Raw genomic sequence first — 21,200 nt, forward strand, 5'->3', positions numbered from 1 at the left:
CCGCTCTAGAGAGTATCTAAGTATATAACAGTACACAGTGCGTGGCGGTTATTGCTTTGGTAAAGGGAACTAACCACATTTTAATAAAGTGCTTTTATTTTATAGTTCAAACTGAGCCAGAGAAGTTTCAAGGACAAACCTTGGAAGAACAGCTTAATACATGTAAAGATTCAGAACCTGCACTTGGTGAGCATTTTTTTAAATGCTGTAATTAAATGCCAGCAATGTTTACATTTCCCGAGGGATTGAGTGAATTTATACATTCATAAGTATGAAATTAGGTAAATCTTTTACAATTTCCATTACTTGTTCTGCTGGTACAGTGTAAGTGAATCTTACTGATGAAAGTTTTTGGACTTCTCATTTCATATTTATTCTTGATTAGGTTGGACATGTATCTGTTGAGAGTGTGGGTTACAAATAATGTAAGGGTGTATATATTAGAAGCTACTCTTTACTAAGTGATTCTGTGATTACTCTTATTATAATATCATAGTTGATGGGTTTGAATATAAAAATGCATTTTTATACAAACATGTCAGTTTCTCTTTGTTGGAGAGGAGAGTCTATTTCTAAGGAACACAGAAAGAGATGGTAAGCAGAGGATTGTCCTACATTTTCCAAAAGTGACTAGTGACTTTTGAATACCTCAGTTTTTGTTGCCCAACTTGAGGAACTTAAAGAGAGCACATTTTCACAGGTTGGTGGTTAGGAAGATGTCTTAAGCTTAACGCCCAAAAATTGAGGTACTCAAAATAGCTAGTTATTAAAATCTTAGCCAATTTGTTTAGTACCTAATAAGTCACTAAGGCTTGCTTTAGTTTCTTTTTCTTGTATGGGCTGTTGATCGTCTGTGTACTGAGTAATAATATGTAGTGCAGATCGTTTTAGTAAACACTAAATTGTAAAATATCTCTTTCTTCTATACAGGACTTGAATATATAATTGAATACCGATCAAAAGAGAATCTCCTTGTTCTCTACGAGTGTCAGCTGTGCCACTGTCAAACGGGATTGAGTAACATGTTCATGCATGTTTATGGCTCTAAACATAGACTGGCATATTTGGTAAGTGGGGTTTATTTATTTATTTATTTGAGTAAGTGTTCTTTAGACTGTTAGGTGGCAAATTCTCTACTTGCACCTTTCATTTTAAATATATTTGCATTAGGATGTTAAACCAATAAAAATAAAATGATTGTATATACACATTCTCTAAGGCAAGTTCAGTTGTAATAGAGCCACACACGTGGGTTTATGCTCTGGACTGTTATTAGGTGTAAAATTCTGAGCTGTTCCTTTGCCTAACAGTAGCAAACATGTTCCTAGCTGCTGCTGACTCCCTAAATTGTCAGTTTCTTTTCTTTGGTTGATTGAAGAAGTTACCTTGATAGCAACAATAAAAGCCTCAGCTTTTCTGTAATATAAACAGATAACAACAGGTATATTTATAAAGAAAATAATTAAAAACACACACTAGCAAAACAAGACAATGCTTCTCTGTCTGGACAGAGAATGAGAGAACAAACAACATGTGACAGGTGTGTAGTCATGTTGCTTAACTGCACTACTGGAAGGCATTCAGATACTACAGTAAGGTGTAGTATAAAAAATAGAATAATTCCTTAATGGAAGCTTTTTTCAAAAGTTACATTTTTATCATTTATAATTGTTTTTTATTTCTAAAATAAAAGAACCAAAACAGTGAAAAACTGTTGTCTGTTCCAGGGTGCCTCTAAGCATATATTCATTTTAGGTCTACAAGAACATTGTATGATAAGAGTACATGATTGGGCATCAGGAATTCTGAGTTGTGTTCCTGGCATTGCCACTAGAACAGCATGTGAGTGGGCAAGCTGTACCTCCGTTTTCCAGTCAAAATTTTTTAAAGCACTTTGACATCCTTGGATGGGAAGGTACTTTTAGAATTATCAAGAATTTGTCCTTTTTGAGTTCTCTTTTTCTTAATATGTTCAGACAAATGACATTGCCCCATCTTTGAACACTGACTTGAATTTACTCTGTATCAGTCCAAGATGGACACTTCAGAGCATTGCCTTTTGTGCTTTGAAGGAATATCATGATGCTCTCGGATATGGGATCTGCTCAGAGATGGCTGTTTAAATTCTCAGATCCCATGAAGAACTCTTGGCATCCCTTAAGTTAGTCATTGAAAGCTACAGGGTCACATAATGGTTCATTGTTGATAGAGATCCTGCTGAAGCTGTCAACTTTTATTCAGAACTCAATTATACTTCTATCACAGCAGCACTTCAGAGCGGTCCATCTGCTTCAACTTATCGGTGCCAAATAGATCTGTTGAGACAGCCACACTAGTTACGGACTTTTTGATGCATGTTCCTTCTGGTGCTATATTCAGATTTAGAGGTGAAGGTTAAGCCTCTAACAATGCAGAGTGAAATCTGCATTGCTGATTGAGATCTTCGCAGCCCTTTGACACCTTATTTGCTCGACTCCTATTTATATATTTCTGAGTTCTTTCCTACTAGCTCTATTTTTGTTAGTCCAGATTGGACAAACATCATTAGGGTCTTGAATGCAGCTTGGATTTGATGTAGGGTCTGCAGCATTTTTCAACCATGTACGTTCAGTTAATTTGACACTACAGTTGCCAGGTGCAGTGAGCATTCAGGGCATATTCTGTGTGCCAAGCCAGTTCTTAGTGATAATATGGTTGCATGTAGCCAATCTCTGGAGTGAAAGCTGTGCCCAACCTTTGGTTCCTTCAAAACATTTTACTACTGTACTACTGTATGGAACTTCTTCATTGGTACAAGGGGATATTGTCACAAACACTGGCAAAAAAATCAACATGCCCAGATTTCCATATGGCACTCAGCATCTTGAGATTTTGAGTGCATGATGGAAAGGAATGCAATTCTCAAGTCAGTGCTGTCTAGAGGAGTGGTCCCTTAGTAATCAATATGCAGCTCACAAGGGCCGAGGAAGAAAAATTTTTCTCAGAGGATTTGAGCTTTAACTTCATGAGAAGGATAAAAATTCCTAGGAGGACGTAATGGAGTTCCTGGAGCTGTAGGCCCTACAAGATCCTGTAGTGAAAGGAGAGCAGCTAGCTCTCTTATTGAAGTTAAATCAGAAAGTGAAGCATAATTCTGAATAATAAGGGGGACAATATCAAATATTGTTTACATCTTCCTTGCATGAGTTTAGTGGAGGCAGTAATGGCCAAAATGAGAACTGACACTAAAACAGGATACATGGTTCAGTTTCCCTGAGTCATTAAGAGCTGTATTGAATAAAGTACTTCTAGTAGGAAATAAGCACCATCATTTCAGATGTTGCTTTTTGGATTGGTATCAGCTCTTTGCATACTTTTATGAAGAGCATGCATGTTGTAGTGGTGTTTTTCCACAAATGCGAAATAGTGTTCCTCTAGCTGGATGTGGACAGCTCTTTAAAAAGATCCAAGAATCTATTCAGATCGCTATCATGTTGCTGAAATCTGAAATTGAAATTAATTTAAATAAAATTTTTAAAAAATCACAGCTTGTTTCTTAAAATAATTTAGAATACATAGCCCATTCTAAATGTAACTTTGAAAAGTTGTCTTTACATCTTCAAGAGTATAACTCAAGTAGACCTGGATCAAGATAAAAGAGGTAGCAGAGAAGTGGTGTGGTCTCTCCTATGAAGCTACATTAGTGACCTCTGGCAGTTTTTCCATTTTCCAGTGGGGTTGCTGGCTGTCAGAAATCTGTCTGACATTAAAGGATGATCTGTGAAGTTGGGCTGCTCAGATTCCTGCTGGGGGATGTGAGATACATTGAGAGCCACTCTTCTTGTTGGCAAGTCAATCTTAGAAGCAACGCATGCAGTGTAAAATACAGTGGAAGATATATATATATACACAGAGAACATGAAAAAATGGGTGTTGCCAAACCAACTGATAGGTTTCAGAGTAGCAGCCATGTTAGTCTGTATCGGCAAAAAGAAAAGGAGTACTTGTGCCACCTTAGAGACTAACAAATTTATTTGAGCATAAGCTTTTGTGAGCTACAGCTCACTTCATTGGATGCATACAGTGGAAAATACAATGGGGAGAGCTTCCTCAGCTTTTGTCTCCTAATGCCCCTACTCTACTTGCCCTACATTGATGACATCTTCATCATCTGGACCCATGGAAAAGAAGCCCTTGAGGAATTCCACCATGATTTCAACAATTTCCATCCCACCATCAACCTCAGTGGGGACCAGTCCACACAAGAGATCCACTTCCTGGACACTACAGTGCTAATAAGCGATGGTCACATAAGCACCACCCTATACCAGAAACCTACGGACCGCTGTTCTTACCTATATGCCTCCAGCTTTCATCCAAACCACACCACACGATCCATTGTCTACAGCCAAGCTCTACAATACAACCGCATTTGCTCCAACCCCTCAGAGAGAGACAAACACCTCCAAGATCTCTATCAAGCATTCTTACAACTACAATACCCGCCTGTTGAAGTGAAGAAAGAGATTGACAGAGCCAGAAGAGTACCCAGAAGTCACCTACTACAGGACAGGCCCAACAAAGAAAATAACAGAACACCACTAGCCATCACCTTCAACCCCCAACTAAAACCTCTCCAGCGCATCATCAAGGATTTACAACCTATCCTGAAGGATGACCCATCACTCTCACAGATCTTGGGAGACAGGCCAGTCCTTGCTTACAGACAGCCCCCCAACCTGAAGCAGATACTCAGCAGCAACCACACACCGCACAACAAAACCACTAACCCAGGAACCTATCCTTGCAACAAAGCCGTTGCCAACAGTGTCCACATATCTATTCAGGGGACACCATCATAGGGCCTAATCACATCAGCCACACTATCAGAGGCTCTTTCACCTGCACATCTACCAATGTGATATATGCCATCATGTGCCAGCAATGCCCCTCTGCCATGTACATAGGTCAAACTGGACAGTCTCTATGTAAAAGAATAAGTGGACACAAATCAGATGTCAAGAATTATAGCGTTCAAAAACCAGTCGGAGAATACTTCAATCTCTCTGGTCACTCGATTACAGACCTAAAAGTGGCAATATTACAACAAAAAAACTTCAAAAACAGACTCCAACGAGAGACTGCTGAATTGGAATTAATTTGCAAACTGGACACCATTAACTTAGGCTTGAATAAAGACTGGGACTGGATGTGTCATTACACAAAGTAAAACTGTTTCCCCACGATTATTCCCCCCCCGCCGCCCCCCACTGTTCCTCACACATTCTTGTCAACTGCTGGAAATGGCCCACCTTGATTATCACTACAAAAGGGTTTTTTTCTCTCCTGCTGGTAATAGCTCCCCTTAACTGATTAGTCTCGTTACAGTTGGTATGGCAACACCCATTTTTTCATATTCTGTGTGTATATATATCTTCCTACTGTATTTTACATTGCATGCATCCGATGTAATGGGTTTTACCCCATGAAAGCTTATGTCCAAATAAATTTGTTACTCTTTAATGTGCCACAAATACTCTTCGGGTTTTTTTTTGCTGATACATACTAACATGGCTACGTCTCTGAAATTTTAGAAGGGTTATTTTGGCTTCATGTGGATTCATGACATGCTCCCAATGGGTGGAATGACCTTCTCAGAACTGGCTATTTCCTTAACATAAAATATTTAAGGAGTACTGGCTTATTATTCAAGCTATCGTGAACCCTACCCACCATTTAGGGTTAACCTTGGGGCAGATAACCTAGACAGTTTTTCCTAGTAAAACCATAATAAAAGACTTAAAGAGTGATTACTGTGGTCCTTTGTGGATGGGAGAACACAACTACTGAATGATGGAATGGAAAGTTTGATGTACAAAATACAGGGTATTTAAGCAGAAGATGATAATTCCAAAGCCAGGCTAGATTGATTTTAAATCAATTTTTACAGTGATTTAAATCAGTAAACAGGAAATCTTGCTTTAAATAATTGATTTAAATTATTATTTGCATTTATACTTTTTATTTTTTTCCACTTAAAGAAAGATTGATTCCTATTGGTTGGTAACCATTAAAGCATGTTGATTTGTAACCAATCACCTTCACACTAAACATTTTTCTTATCAGGAAGTTACACTATATATTTATTTAAGTAATTACATAGCTTGATTTATGTTTATTCAGATCAAGTTATTCAAATCGTTTTTACATTTTATGTTAGAAAATGGTGAATGTTGCATTTCTGATTTACTAGATGATTAATTTATGTGTAATTGGTGTCAAGCTCTATTTGGATGGAAATTCATGTTTAATTAAAATGCACAAAACAAGCATTTACATTTTTTCTTAAAAAGTACTTTTAATATGCTGGATAAATAAGAGAAAAAAGTTTATCAATATATGCTTTGCATTTCAAACTAACATTTATTAAAGTATTATCTGTAGTATTTAGTGAATTGAACTAATTTTCTGGTCACCATGTCCCTCTAGATTTTTAGAACTAGTAGATGTCATTCTCACATTACTGCTTTTTCAGCTCCCAAATGGTTTCTTAACTTTGAACTGAATGAGTTGAATAAACTGGAATGAAGACAATATTACCTCTGTAATTGCAGAAAAGACTCCTACTCTTAAAAGCTAGTTTAGCACTTCAACAAACTCTGGTTCTAGGTGCTTAGCCAGTGACTTCCACCAGTTCACTGGTATAACTTTCTTTAAAACTTGGAACCAAATGTATTGCTTAATATTATTTTTGTATTTAATATAAATGATTTGTAATAGATTATGGTAAATTTAGGCCTTAATATAGGTTGTCAATTTCAAATTTAATTTTAAATGTTTGTTTTTTTAAATCTTATTTATTTTAAATGCAAAAATTTATTATTTTTTTTAAATTATTTTTTTATCCACCATGTCCAAAACCCTTTTTCTAGTCTTAAGGGTAATGCTGCCCTTAAATGCTTGGGGATGCTAGAAGAAATTAGTCTTTGTTCCAGACTTTTTCAATGAGACAAATCATGAGAATTCCGCACTCTTATTAGAATTGATTTTAGAGAATTTTTGTTATCTTTGCAGGTGATTCAGAAGGAAAAACCAATTGTGTAACATAGATTCCCCCTCCCCCCCCTTTTTTATATATTGATAAATTGTTCAGAGATTTGGCAAAGATCTGTAAATTTCAGCACCCAAGTGAATACACTTGATAGGTGCAGTCATAATAAAGGTAATTTTGCTGCTGTCGGCATGCCTAGGGGTCAGTAGCACAATTAAAAGGTTTATGGGTTTGTTTGATGCTTTGCACTTCACAGGCCTTGAAGAATTTTCTTTCCACTGTTTAAAGCGTAGTTTCTCAGTAAATCATCAATTTCTCATGGTGTAAAAATTCTGCTTTTATTATCTAAGTATGTTAGAAAATAGAAAATTATAAATCCAACTTTGTTTTCTTAAAATGTATTGAAAAAGTTCTGTTGTCCATGTGCAAATGGCGATTTTTGCCTGATTTATAATCTACCCAAATCTGAAAAGATTTTCCCAGGGAAAAGGGCAGCTATAACTTCAGGACTTTTCCACTTTCAAATCTCTGAATTGCTACAGCTATTTTTTAAAAAGATGGTCTTTTTTTTAAGTTTGGCAAAACTCTGTATTTCTCACTGAACTCATTTTCAGAAGCATATACGCTGTATTTGCTCAGACTAAAAAATAATTTGAGGCAGAGTCTAAGTGTGGAATATTTAGCCTGAAAGGGTTATTTTTTTATTTAGATTTAAATAATAGATAGTTGTCAATTATAAACAGTTGAAAAAGGAGGGTTGGGCATGGCAACTGTAACTAGATAAAGTACTTATTGCTGTAGTATCTGAGCACCTCACAGTCTTTTATCTTCACAGTGCTCTTGTAAGGTAGGGAAAATACTATTATCCTCATTTTACAGATGAGGAACAGGCACAAGGTCAATGAGAAGTCTGTGGCAGAGTAGGGAATTGAATTTGGGTATCCTGACTCCCAGACTACCACTCTAACTACTGACGTAGCTTTCCTTCACTGGTAGTCATTGCTTCTGATTTTTGCTTATAATTACATCCAAATAGAAAAAAATAGAAACTGTATTGTACATAACTGCTTGTATTGCCAGAGGGGAGAAAAAGGATATTTGACACTGTATTTTATCATTAAGAAAGTCTGGATTAATAGAGTGGGTGGCATTTTTATTTCTAGACACAGCATTATCCTGAGATAGTGGAATCTGATGAAATTAGAGGTCGAGGCTCAGAACTGAACAGAAGGCTTAAACAAGTTGCTGCAGTTATTGAAAAGAAGGAGGGAAGAAAACAAATAAAGGTAATTTTTTTAAAAAAAAGTTCAATGCCTATATGTTTATAAAAAATACTGATATCATCTTTCATTTATGGGATGGTAGACCCAACCCTCTTACTAACTTTGTAAATTACTGCCTATGTTATAAATGCTCTGTTCATTCTTAAAATGTTATTTTGGGTCCAGTTTTCTGTTGTTTACTGTTGAGCATGCAAAATCAGTTTTTTTTATATAAGTGTATGCCCCTTCAAAAGTTCACAGAAGTTATATTAATCACCTTGTAGTACACTATAACAAAAATGTATATTGGTCAGTCTTCCTTTAGCTAGTAAAATGGAGAATGGGGAGTTTCCCTGTTTCAGCAAAAGTGAGAAACATGCTGTCATGAACAATATAAATTTTACAGGAAAAAGAATCCCACGGCACTGAAATTTCTGCATCTTATGCACTATTGCAATTAGGTAGCATAACTTTCACATGCTACTGTTCAAACAAAAATATATTTTACATATGGCAAGAAAATTTACTTATTCTTATCGAGGTGCTTTGATTGCTTGCCATAAATCTTCATAACTGTTCTGAAGTATCCCATGCACATGAGCAAATAGAATACAACATTCTAACCAATATTTATATTAATGGCTATATTGTCATCATGTTGTAACATGCTACACTGTGGTTGAGTTTAGGCCAGTGACACTCATTGAGGTACTGAAAGTGTTGGGAAGATTTCCTCCCACAATCTGTTGTTTGTACCAGTGACCTCGCTGGCTCCATTACTGGTGGAGATTCACTGCCTCCATTAGGGAGGGCAAGTGCTGACTTCTCTTAGGAAAACTGTTGCAGGTTTTTACCAAGGAAATCAACTATTTTAGGTTAATTATAGGCCAGTAGTACCTCTTCCATTTCTGGGTATAATTATAGAGAAGGTAGTGGCAAGACAAATGCTAAGTACCTAGATACCTTGTATCTTGCCACAGACCTGACAATGAGACATAATCAGTACTGGTAGCATTAGTAGATTATCTCTTCTTGGTGCTGAATTAAAACCAACTATGCATGCTGATATTGTTAGGTCTACCAGCAATAGCCTTTGGTACAGTTCTTTCCTTGCAGAGTGTTCCTAGAGGCTGGCGCGAGGCAATGGTTCCTACATCCTAAGGGCACTGTTTTATGGAGTTCCATAGGCTTCCATCTTGTCTCCTCTTCTGTTCAACATGTATATGGGGCTGCTAGGAAGATTAATGAAGAAGACTGTCCTATTATGTATTCAGTATGCTGATGACACTGAGCTGCTTATATCCATTCCACTTGATCCAGCCAGTGCTAAAAAACGTCTAGCTTGATGTTTCAGAGAAATTGGGTAATGGATGAGAGCAAGGTGGCTGAAATTCAGTCCAGACAGTTCAGACTGAGGTGATGCTGGTAGATTGGGGGAAGCACCTTTGTGACATCTCAATCTGGGGTGATATTGGATCCCTTTTTGCTGTTGGAGGATCACATTGCAGCAGTGTACAAGAATGTTTTTTGCCATCTGTCTGGCCAGATGATTGCAGCTGTTTGTCTTGGATGTGTACCTTGCTACTTTACTACGTGCCTTTGTCACCTTGAAACTTGATTATTGCAGTGTACTCTGTGGGGCTACATCTTAAATCTATCTTAAACTAACTTAAACTGGTTCAGAATGCCGCAGCCTGCTTGTTAAGTAGTACTTCTTGATGGCAGCATCTGTTAACAGTTCTCCAAAATTTGCATTGGTAGTCTGTTGGTTTTCAGATGGAGTTTTAAGGTGTGGGGTGATATAAACTGTGTTGGACCTGCTTCATTGAGAGAGACAACCTTTCTCCCTTTGCAATACTGTCACAGTTGTGATCAGCACAGGAGCTTGATCCCCTTTTTTTATAAAAGGCAAAGGGATGCTGGCTCCTTTCCTTTGAAATGTTCTGCTCCTCAGGCTCTGAAAAAGTGTGACTTTGTTGGCTTGGTGGGCATACTGCAAAGCCCATCTATTTGAACAACCTTTGGTGGAGGCAGTTGAGGGTGGAATTTGTTGAAGTATGGCATGTGTTTTAAGCTGCATTGGTCACATGACTTGTGATTAAATGAGGCGTGGTATGGTGGTGGGATGAAGTACTGCTTAAGTTGATTTTTACTTTATATCTCCTACAGTCTAGAGTTTTTAAATATATGTCAAAGGCACCCAGAATTTTGTATGAGAGTCCTCTGGAGTGGAGTCCAAAATCTAAAGAAATAATGCAGGATAAGGTTAGAGGTGAACAGAAATGGGATATGTTTGCATATGTGATATTAAAATGTTTGCATGCAAATCCCTGATTTGCCACATGTCTGTCTAGCCACATGCATGCACAAATCACAGATTTACACATATCCATTCAGCTAATGTGTGCTACGAACTTACTGAAAATTAGTCCGCACTGTTAGTGGTATCCATGAAGAGCTGATTTGGTCTGAAAAGTAAATCATTACATCAATTAACCTTATTTCGACAAGCAAAAAGGGAATAGGAGGAATTATTCATTGAATCCTCAATTTGAGTTGCTCTTGTTTCTTTTGTTTGTTGACTTTCCCCTATAAAATGTCTGACTGAAACTGTAACGTAGAAAATGTTTGTATGTATGGAATTTTGCTGGAAAGAGCACAACTGCCAAGTTGTTTTCGTGCAGGCCTACTTAATCCAGTTCATTCAGAGACTCTAGATTGTATATTTTACTTGTAATTCTTCTTGTCCTTCAAGTGGTGTCTACGTTTTCCCTCTCACAGGATGCACTGGCTGCCTGCGGCTCAGATGGTGAAACTTAACTAGCAGTGTCCGTTGGAGCGCTCATGTGCCTGGCCATGCCTTGCCCCAGCCCTGTTCCTGAATAGTCTAGGGGTGAAGTTATAAAAGGGGGTGTGGTATTTCAACCACCAGCTGTGAGATAAAGAACCGCTCCAGACTTTGTGCCTCGATCTTACCATTAGATAATGCTTAGTTACTTACTAATTGTTAATTTTAGATGGAAGTTATGTTTTAGAGTTACTAAGAATAAGTTTTACAATATCAGTAAAGTTAGGAGATAGTATAGTAGTGTTGAGGCTTTGGCTTTGGCCTGTGATTATGGCAAATCCAAAGGTCAAGAAACATGTTTTAAACAGTGTGCCTCCTGCTCTTCAGTTTTCTGAACATTGGATGTGCATGCATCGCTCCATGCTGCCTCAGAGAAGGACATTTGATCTCCAGATGTGCTATCTGCAGCACTTTTACCTTGAGGACTAAGAAAGACAGATTAAAATAGTCTGCAAGCAGTACTCCTTCAAGAGGAGCTTGCAAGTGAAGCTTACTTGATTAGATAATATGATTGACACCAAAAACTGGCATAGACCAGCCTTGTCACGAGATGTATTGAGGGACAAGGCTAAACGTCATATTAGATGTCTTCATTGACACCCCGTGCTTCCACCTCCCATCATCGGCTCAGACTTCTAAGAAGTTCCTTAGACAAGATCCTAAGCTTAGGCATCAAAAATCTAGGAAGAGAGAGATTTCAGTGGAAAAGGACTTTGTGAGAAAAGCCAATCTACAAATTAGAACCTCCTCTGAATCTGTTATGTTGAAACTGAATAGCGCACCATTGCGTAAAGACTGGAAATATAGCTGAAAATCCACACAGCATCACCAGATCCAGATATAATCCCAGTTTCCAGGGACTTGGATCCGATGATGAAATCAAAAAATCCAAAGGACCTAGTTGTCAAGACAGAAGGAGGCATGGAAGGTGATCTTGGATTCATGTAACGGTTCCAATCCTCTTATGCAACTATTTATCATGGTACAAGTGTAAATTCATCACTCAGATCTGATGGTGCCTCCCTGATCGGATCTGGAGAATGAAGAACTTCGGAAGAAAAGGAGCTCACTGGAACAGACTGTAGCAGAGAAAAGGAGCATAGAGGAACGGTATGCGATTCCAGTGTATGACATTCTCCATAGAAACTCTTCCCCAGGTACCCTCTCAAATTGTACTCTTATCTCCAATTTATGGGAATGGTAGCTTCTACAACATATGTCACCCCATTTGCTTGTTTCAAATTAAGAATAATACAGCACTGGTTATTGGCCAATTACAGACAAGGCACAGACAATATGAACTGAAAACTTCTCATTCCCAGACACGTGGTGGTGTTCCTAGATTGGTGAATCCAAGCCCCAGAATGTCTGCTGGGGTGTACCATTCAGCCCTCCTCTTCTATCTGCAACAGTGACTACAGATGTATCTTATATAGTTTGGCACACTCAATGCGGCAAGCTCATGGCTCGAGTATGTAAGAATTCCCTGAAGAAAAGATTACATTTAAACTAACTGGAATGCAGAGCAATTCAGTGTGTGGAAGGTGAGGCATGAATGCTTTCAGTGCCCAAAGTAGTTCAGGTGACCACAGACAATACCTCTGGAACGTTTTACTTGAAGAAGCAAGGAGGTGCACACTCTTCTCAATAATGTCAAGAGATGATGAGGTTGTGGGGATGATGCATCCTCCATAAGATATATCCCATAGTGATATACCTAGCTCAGAAGAACAACAATCTGGCAGACCAGTTAAGGAGAGCTCAAGTGGACAACCATGTGATACAGGAAATATTCACATGTTGGGGCCAGCACAGTTAGATCTCATTGCATCTGTTGATAAATTGAAGTCAGTTGCTTGACTGCACTTCGGTTTATTTTGAAATATACTCAAGAGATCAAATAACCAGTGCAAATCAGGTTTATTAATATGGTACAGGAAAGAGGTTCTATATGATACCAGTCTCTGAAGAGCAGTCCAGTGCAGTCAGTGCTGTTACATTTGTCTTGCACAGAAGGTGCTCTCCCCAAAGTTATATCTCTAAAGCCATCTTTTTGTACTTTATTTGCTTACTAGTGAAAGGTACCATATTTGTCATTTGAAGGGTATAACATAGTCTTAAGTATAACATAGAATTGAGCAAGTTGTGGGTAGGAGCTGAGGTCCCTTGAACATTCAGGAATGGATATGCGATGGGAGAAGTGGTGCGTGAATGCTCTAATGGATGCTGTTGATTAGAGAGACAAGGTGAGTGAAATAATATATTTTATTGGACCAACTTCTGTTGGTCAGAGATGAGCTTTTGAGCTTACACACAGCTCTTATTCAGAAGAGCTCTGTGTAAGTTTGAAAGCTTGTCTTTCTGACCAACAGAAGTTTGTCACCCACCTTGTCTGTCTGATATCCTGGAACCAACATGGCTACAACACTGAATACTGCTAATTAGATTCCTCCATCCGAGCTGCATGTGGCTGGTGCATCCCATGAAAGGGAATATGTGGAGTCCATCTCTAAGAACTCTGGTTACAAGTAGAAAGAAAAGGAGTACTTGTGGCACCTTAGAGACTAACCAATTTATTTGAGCGTGAGCTTTCGTGAGCTACAGCTCACTTCATCGGATGCATACTGTGAAAACTGCAGAAGACATTATATACACAGAGACCATGAAACAATACCTCCTCCCACCCCACTCTCCTGCTGGTAATAGCTTATCTAAAGTGATCATCAAGTGGGCCATTTCCAGCACAAATCCAGGTTTTCCTCCCCCCCCCCCCCCCCCCCCCCCCCCCCCCCAAACTCACTCTCCTGCTGGTAATAGCCCATCCAAAGTGACCACTCTCTTTAAAATGGGTATGATAATCAAGGTGGGCCATTTCCAGCACAAATCCAGGTTTTCTCACCCCCCCACCCCCATACACACACAAACTCACTCTCCTGCTGGTAATAGCTCATCCAAAGTGACCACTCTCCCTACAATGTGCATGATAATCAAGGTGGGCCATTTCCAGCACAAATCCAGGTTTTCTCACACCCCCCCCCCCCCACACACACACAAACTCACTCTCCTGCTGGCAATAGCTCATCCAAACTGACCACTCTCCTTACAATGTGCATGATAATCAAGGTGGGCCATTTCCAGCATAAATCCAAGTTTAACCAGAACGTCGGGGGAGGGGGATAGTAAAAAACAAGGGGAAATAGGCTACCTTGCATAATGACGTCATTATGCAAGGTAGCCTATTTCCCCTTGTTTTTTTCTATCCCCCCCCCCCCCCCGACGTTCTGATTAAACTTGGATTTGTGCTGGAAATGGCCCACCTTGATTATCATGCACATTGTAGGGAGAGTGGTCACTTTGGATGAGCTATTACCAGCAGGAGAGTGAGTTTGTGTGTGTATGGGGGTGGGGGGGGGGTGAGAAAACCTGGATTTGTGCTGGAAATGGCCCAACTTGATGATCACTTTAGATAAGCTATTACCAGCAGGAGAGTGGGGTGGGAGGAGGTATTGTTTCATGGTCTCTGTGTATATAATGTCTTCTGCAGTTTCCACAGTATGCATCCGATTAAGTGAGCTGTAGCTCACGAAAGCTCATGCTCAAATAAATTGGTTAGTCTCTAAGGTGCCACAAGTACTCCTTTTCTTTTTGCGAATACAGACTAACACAGCTGTTACTCTGAAACCTGGTTACAAGTAGGTAACCTTCATTTGTTTGAGCATAGCAGTAAGTAAGTCTTTATTTTGTGGGAGATGTCTGTCTCCTTTAAGATTCTCTGCTGTTCCTGCACCTTGTTGTTGTAGGAAATAAGTTTTAAAAAACAAAGCAGGTGCACGAATCACTTAAATCCACTGGTTTCAGAGTAGCAGCCGTGTTAGTCTGTATTCGCAAAAAGAAAAGGAGTACTAGTGGCACCTTAGAGACTAACCAATAAATCCACTGGTTTGTTTACTGTGAGTCTAATATCTGCATCCGCTTTCCCTAGTTTTCCTACCTCCAGCATGTATGTATTGCAATGGGAAATACATAACTGGTATCCTGAGAGCTGGACTTCAGTTTGGCTCTGCTGTCAGGGATGGTAAATGCACTGACAACGTCTCTTTAAAAATAAATATTTTAATTAGGTTGGTTAGTTAGATGTTTAACCAAATGTGTGTTTAAAAGGTTTTGCTAACATAAATGGGCTTTATGTTTAGGTTGTAACGGATCCTCCTGTTATGAAGAGAAAATGGCAAGAATGTAAGTGTTCTCTGTATGTTTAAATCCTTCAATCTTGACTTGGGTGCAAGGTCTATTGACTTCAAAGGGAGTTTTGCCTGAGCATGCACTGCAAGAGTTGTTTGGTAGTTTGGAATGTGTTACTGTTGTTTGCTACATGTCTAGACTTGCGAGATGCTGAGTGAAAAACTGACATAAGCAAAATTGAAATAGGACACTGTTGTTCCAAAATAAGTGTTCACACACAGACTTGTACAGAAATAACAAAAGGTTTGAATTAAAACCAGTTTAGTTATTTTGATGCAAGTTTGTGTGGAGACCAGACCTTAGAGTAGTTGAGCAAAAAGAGCAGTTGTATATAGGGGACCTAATAGTCACTTTCAGCCTATTGAAGAAAAAGTTATCCACTGGAAATCCAGATAAACTGGATTAATGTCAGTCTAGATCAAGGGCTCTCAAGCTTTTTCATAGTGTGAACTACTACTTAACAGTCTCATGGATTACCTCTTGTCCGATAATGATAACATGGACTACCTTCCTTCCTTACTGAATTTGCAAAAAAATCCTTGGAGCAACTTCAGCAATTACACTTATTATGCCATATAAGCATCTGTCTTTTACTGCAATTTAACAAGTGGAGACTATGAGGAGAGCCAGCACCATGTGGCCTCTCAGCTCTTCATATTACCAGTAAATGTAATTGGCTACAGACAACGGTTTGGCCACAAATTGATTGGCCACAGACAACAGTTTGGGAACCACTGTTTTGGGTTTCTAGTCTCTTGAGGTCTGTGAGTTTTTGGTTAGTGTGTTTGTCCATTTTGTGTAGATGATTCAGCAGAAACCAAAATATCATCAGCCTAGATTCCAACCAAAGATTACATACAGGGTTGCTTGGTTGAAACTATTGAATTTTTAAATGCACAAGGAATTCTGTTAACTTGATAAGGGGGTTTTTTTGTACTGAATTTACAGATTACACAAACTATACAGTGGTATAAATAAGAATGTTTAGCAATTTATTAATATTAAGTATGTAAAAATAAGTTGTGTAACAAAGCAAGAAATTTATTTAGCTGAAACACTTTAAATGTAGCTTTAGATGCTTACAAATGAGCAACTTTGAACCTTCCCCAATAAACAGAAAATGTTAATCTAAGTGCATTTCAGGCATGTTTTTCTTGACTACCTTACAGATGGCTACCATTCAAAAGCTAAGGTTCAACGTGTGTATGCTTCAGCTAGCAATGAAGGAAAGGCAGAAAGTGATGTTGATAAGGATAAACAGATCACAGTTTCTACTCAAAGTCTACCTTCTCAAGGTCAGAGATTTAAACATGTTTTAAAAAATAACTTTATAATGCAGTGTTAACCTTTGTAAATTCATACCACCTATGGGATATATAGCTTGGCTTGGAAGGATTAGATTTTTGATAAATGTCAGTGAATGTTGATTTCACCACATACACAAACTGATAAAAAATATTTCGATTTATAAAAGTTGAAATTTACAGATAGACAAAGTAAGAAAAATGTTACTTGAAAACTTGTTTGATTTAAGGATTTTTATTTCGTATGCTTTGACGTGTGATGTTTGCCAATTTGTGTTTTAATGGTTATAAAACTCTAACTATATGAATCTCAGCATCTGTCAGTAAATATTTTCTGACATCCCATAATTGCCACAATTATGAAAATTTAATTAGCAATAAAAAATGCTTAAAACCCATAATGTTATGCAACTTTGAACATTTAAATCTATAAAAATGAAAAAAAAATGCTTAAAAATGAATATTGATAGCTGTCACTTATTTTTTTTAAAAAATTGAATTCCACCAAGCCTATATATAGCTTCTTTAGGTACTTTCAGCATATTTATGAGTTTGGTGGGTTTGTTGTGTGGAAAACTAAATAGATTGGAAAATATCTCAGCAATTTAAGGACTGGGGAAGTGAAGAGGCACAGAGGGCACAGCGTAAATTGGCTGGAGCTCAGTACAGTACAGAATGCCTTCAGGGAGCTCACCCTATCAGCACATGACAAGAACATATTGGTGATGGTGGACAGTATCTCAACTGCTGCCTATGTGAACAAGGAGGAAGACTGTAGCCAGCCTCCTACTCTCTGGGACAGAAAACAAGCTGTCATTGCTAGGTCCTTTCCACACAAAAGGAAAATTGACCATCAAAGCAGTCAGTCAGTTGCAGGAAGGACTTTCTTGACATGGATTTAATTCTATGCTAAAGTTGTCAAAGTATATTTTAGAGATCCAAGTACTGTTGCAGTGACAATAATGTGATGCCATGGCAACTGTGATGGGTGGAAAAGTTCTATGCTTCTGTCACAGATTGCACCACTCACCGCTAGTCTGGTGCCTCCTCTTGGTCACTCTGGGGATTAGCTCTTGATGTTGATGCCCCCTTCCACGCTGTCGTGGCTTGCACGCTGTCGTTCTGTCTCTCTCACAGGTCTGTAGCTTCTCTTGTCCCAGGAACTGCAGTGTTCTCTTCGTGACTCTAGCCCTGCGGCTGGATCACACAGTGTTCTCCCTTTCTGGGGTAGCAAAGTCTTTTCTCCCTAGCAATACTAAGAAGTCTTCCCTCTCGCCATGGTGCCATTCCCTCAGTGGCTGGTAGGGGAACCTGGTCTGCCCTATACTCCAAGTTCCAGTCCAGGAACCCTCAGCTCAGTAGTTCTGGGCCTTCCTCTCTCAGCCCTCACTGCTCCTTCCCTGGACTGCTTCCGACCACACCTGGTACCCCTTCTCCCTCTGGGTGTACCAACTCCAAAACTCTCCTTCATCTTCCCAGGAAGTGACTGCTGCCTGCCTTCCTGCAGCCTTTCCCAGCAGCCCCTGTCTGTTGCCAGCTACCTGGCTTTATACAGGCCCCGCCTGTTCCTGCATAGCTGAGCCTGCTCTCAGTTAGTTCCCTTTCTCCTCCTCCAGGTGAAGCCTGTGGAATTAATTGGCTTGCATGGCCATCTTAACCCCTTCTAATGCTGTGTGGGTGGACACCCCATCACAGCTTCATATGAAAAAATACTTAGAACAGCCATGTGTTGTTCTCTCCATACTTCTACCCACTTTTACAAGCTAGACTTGTAAGAATTATTCGATTCAAGGAGTTATGACTGAGTAAATGGATGAAATTAAGAAAAAGAAACTTAGGGTAAGTCTACACTACAAAATTAAGTTGACCTAAGTCATGTTGACGTACCACCGTCACAGTAATTAAATTGCTTTTGCATGTCCATGCTACGCTCCTTTTGTCGGTGGTGCACGTCCTCACTAGCAGCCCTTGCATTGAGGCTGAGAGCAGTGCACCATGGGTAGCTGACCCACTGTGCAACTTGCCACCATCTAGTGCGGGGTGTTTTGGGCAGGGTTTGCAATTCCTCATGGGGGCAAACAAGTCACACAGGGGTGATTGGGAACATGATTTCAGTGTCCCATGATGCAGGTTTCTCCATCCCATAATTTTATCTGCATCCCATAATGTTTCACACCTTTTTTCAAAAGTCCCGTAAACCCATGTGTCCGCCATCTCTATGTGAAGCATGGATCCTGCATAGCTCTGCACTGTTGTGATGAGTATTGCAAGCACAATGCACCTGATCCTGTAGTATTTGCAGAGCTGCCAGAGAAGCTAGGCAGAACAAGATAATTCCTTGGAGGCTGCCTTGCTGTTGGACATAGAAACAATTCACAGTTATTGTTGGCATTCGTGGAGCAGCTGCAGATGGTGGAGTGCCAGTTCTGGGCCTGAGAAACAAACATTGACTGGTAAGATAGAATTGTTATGCAGGAATGGGATGATGAGCAGTGGCTACAGAACTTATGGATGTGTGAGGCCACATTCCTGGAAGTGTTTGTGGCACTTGTCCAATTCCTCTGGCGCAGCAACACCAAAATGAGAACTACAATGCCAGTGGAGAAGCGAGTGGCAATCACTGTGTGGAAGCTTTCAATGCCAGATTTCTACCGATCAGTCAGGAATCAATTTGGAGGTGGGAAATCCACCGTGGGGGTTGCTGTGATGCAAGTGTGCAGGGTCATTAATCGCATCCTGCTATGAAGGACTGTGACTCTGAGCAATGTGCAGGACAGAGTGGATGGTTTTGCAGCAGTGGGGATCCCAAACTGTGATGGGGTAGTAGATGGCATGCATATCCCTATTTTGGCACCTGACACAGAGTACATCAACAGAAAGGGCTACTTTTCTATGGTATTGCAAACACTGGTGGATCACCAGGGACATTTTATCAACATCAACACAGGTTAGTCGGGGAAGGTGTATGACACACGTTTAAGAACACAGCCCTGTTACGAAAGCTGCAAACAGACTTCCTTTCCAGACCACAGGGTCACCATTGGGGATATTGAAATGCCAACAGTGATCCTGGGAAACCCAGCCTACCCCTTACTCCCATGGCTGATGAAGAGGTCACAGGCCAACTGGACAGCAGCAAGGAGCTCTTCAACTACAGGCCGAGCCGTGCAGAATGACAGTTGAATGTGCCTCTGGCCATTTGAAAGGTCACTAGCGCTGTCTACTCAAGAGAGTAGACTTCAGTGAAAAAAATAGCCAAGTGATTATAGCTGCCTGGTGTGTGCTTCAGAATATCAGTGCAGCAAAGGTGAAAAAATTTCTGCAGTATGCTCTCTGCTGATTTTGAGCAGCCAGATACCAGGGCTATAAGAAAAGCTCAGTGGGGAACTGTATGGCTCAGGGAGGCTTTGAAGGACCATTTTAATAGTGAGCCACAATAATGTGTGGTGGTGTAGTGTGTTCTGCCTGGCATTGCTTTTTTTGCAGCCCAGTGTGAATCTTGTAATGAGTGCTGTGTTTGTAGTAATAGAACATTGTAAATGCACCTATTGCTATTATCTCAGAATGATGTCAGACCCAGCCAGCATATGTTGTGAATTTATAAAGCTGAATTAAGTTTCCATAAGTAGACTTTTATTCCAAACCTATGCAAAAAGACATATTTATAACTGAATGAAACTTTATAAATACGGGGGAAAGAACAGTCATTTCCATTTCACAAACACACGTATCAGTTGTCTCTCTCACAGGTCAGTGTATGTGTGGCTGTGATGGTCTGTACTTTCCTCTGGGGTGTAGAGGGTACCTCTAGGTAGTGCAGCAGCCCTGGATGCCATTTGAAATTTGGGGGGGGGGGGGGGGATGATGCAGGGACGTCCAAGAATGCAGTTCTCTGTGGACTGCAGAGAGAAGCGAGCACAGTGTGTTGAACCTGAAGATCAACAAGAGTCTCCAGCATGTCTGTTTGCCTCTTGAGAAGTGCTAGCATGTCTTGCTGCACATCTCTCTCCTTTTCCTGTGCTTTTCTCCTCTCCGCTCTATCCCTGTCCATTGTGTCAGCAAGGGTGATCCTCTGTTTTGTGCTCAGTATCCAAAGCACCGGAGGTTTGTGGGATCTCCCGGAACTGCAAACTGGCACTGTTTTCTACAGGCGGTGGTGATTTTAGCTGATATCTCACTCCTGAGGGTAACAGAGGCTGAAAGGGAACAGCTTCTGCACGCGTCCGGCTGCAGACCGGGTCTGTATGCTGCTAGCTTGTGTGTTGCAATGGTGGCTGCTGAGTGGTGTGGGACAGTGTCCTACTGCAGAGGAAGAGATAAGGCGGCCCTCCCCAGAAACCTTCGGCAGGGGATTGCATACTGCCATCACGAAAGTTCCCTTCAGATCTCTATGGAGGATTCCCAGGACAGCCTGATGCACATAACCATCGGTAGTCCCTCTCCCCCCCCCCGGCCTAACTGTACAGGGGAATGAGAAGCAGACTCTACCTCTATTGGTTATTTCACTACTTCTT

General features: G+C 40.0%; 1 protein-coding gene across 4 annotated transcripts in view; it reads left to right on the top strand.

The window, feature by feature from the left end:
- Window positions 1–21,200, top strand: part of LOC125631933 (uncharacterized) — a 61,953-nt gene that overhangs the window by 20,466 nt on the left and 20,287 nt on the right. For 3 of the 4 annotated variants that reach the window (XM_075125503.1, XM_075125506.1, XM_075125504.1), the window contains exons 6-11: window positions 106–186; window positions 931–1,067; window positions 8,194–8,316; window positions 10,462–10,557; window positions 15,334–15,376; window positions 16,552–16,677. In XM_075125503.1, the coding sequence (XP_074981604.1) occupies window positions 106–186; window positions 931–1,067; window positions 8,194–8,316; window positions 10,462–10,557; window positions 15,334–15,376; window positions 16,552–16,677 (606 nt within the window). The remainder of the gene's footprint in view (window positions 1–105; window positions 187–930; window positions 1,068–8,193; window positions 8,317–10,461; window positions 10,558–15,333; window positions 15,377–16,551; window positions 16,678–21,200) is intronic. The other variant, XM_075125505.1, reaches the window with a different exon arrangement.

Source organism: Caretta caretta, chromosome 2 (assembly GCF_965140235.1).
Source record: "Caretta caretta isolate rCarCar2 chromosome 2, rCarCar1.hap1, whole genome shotgun sequence".
NCBI classification, from domain to species: domain Eukaryota; kingdom Metazoa; phylum Chordata; order Testudines; family Cheloniidae; genus Caretta; species Caretta caretta.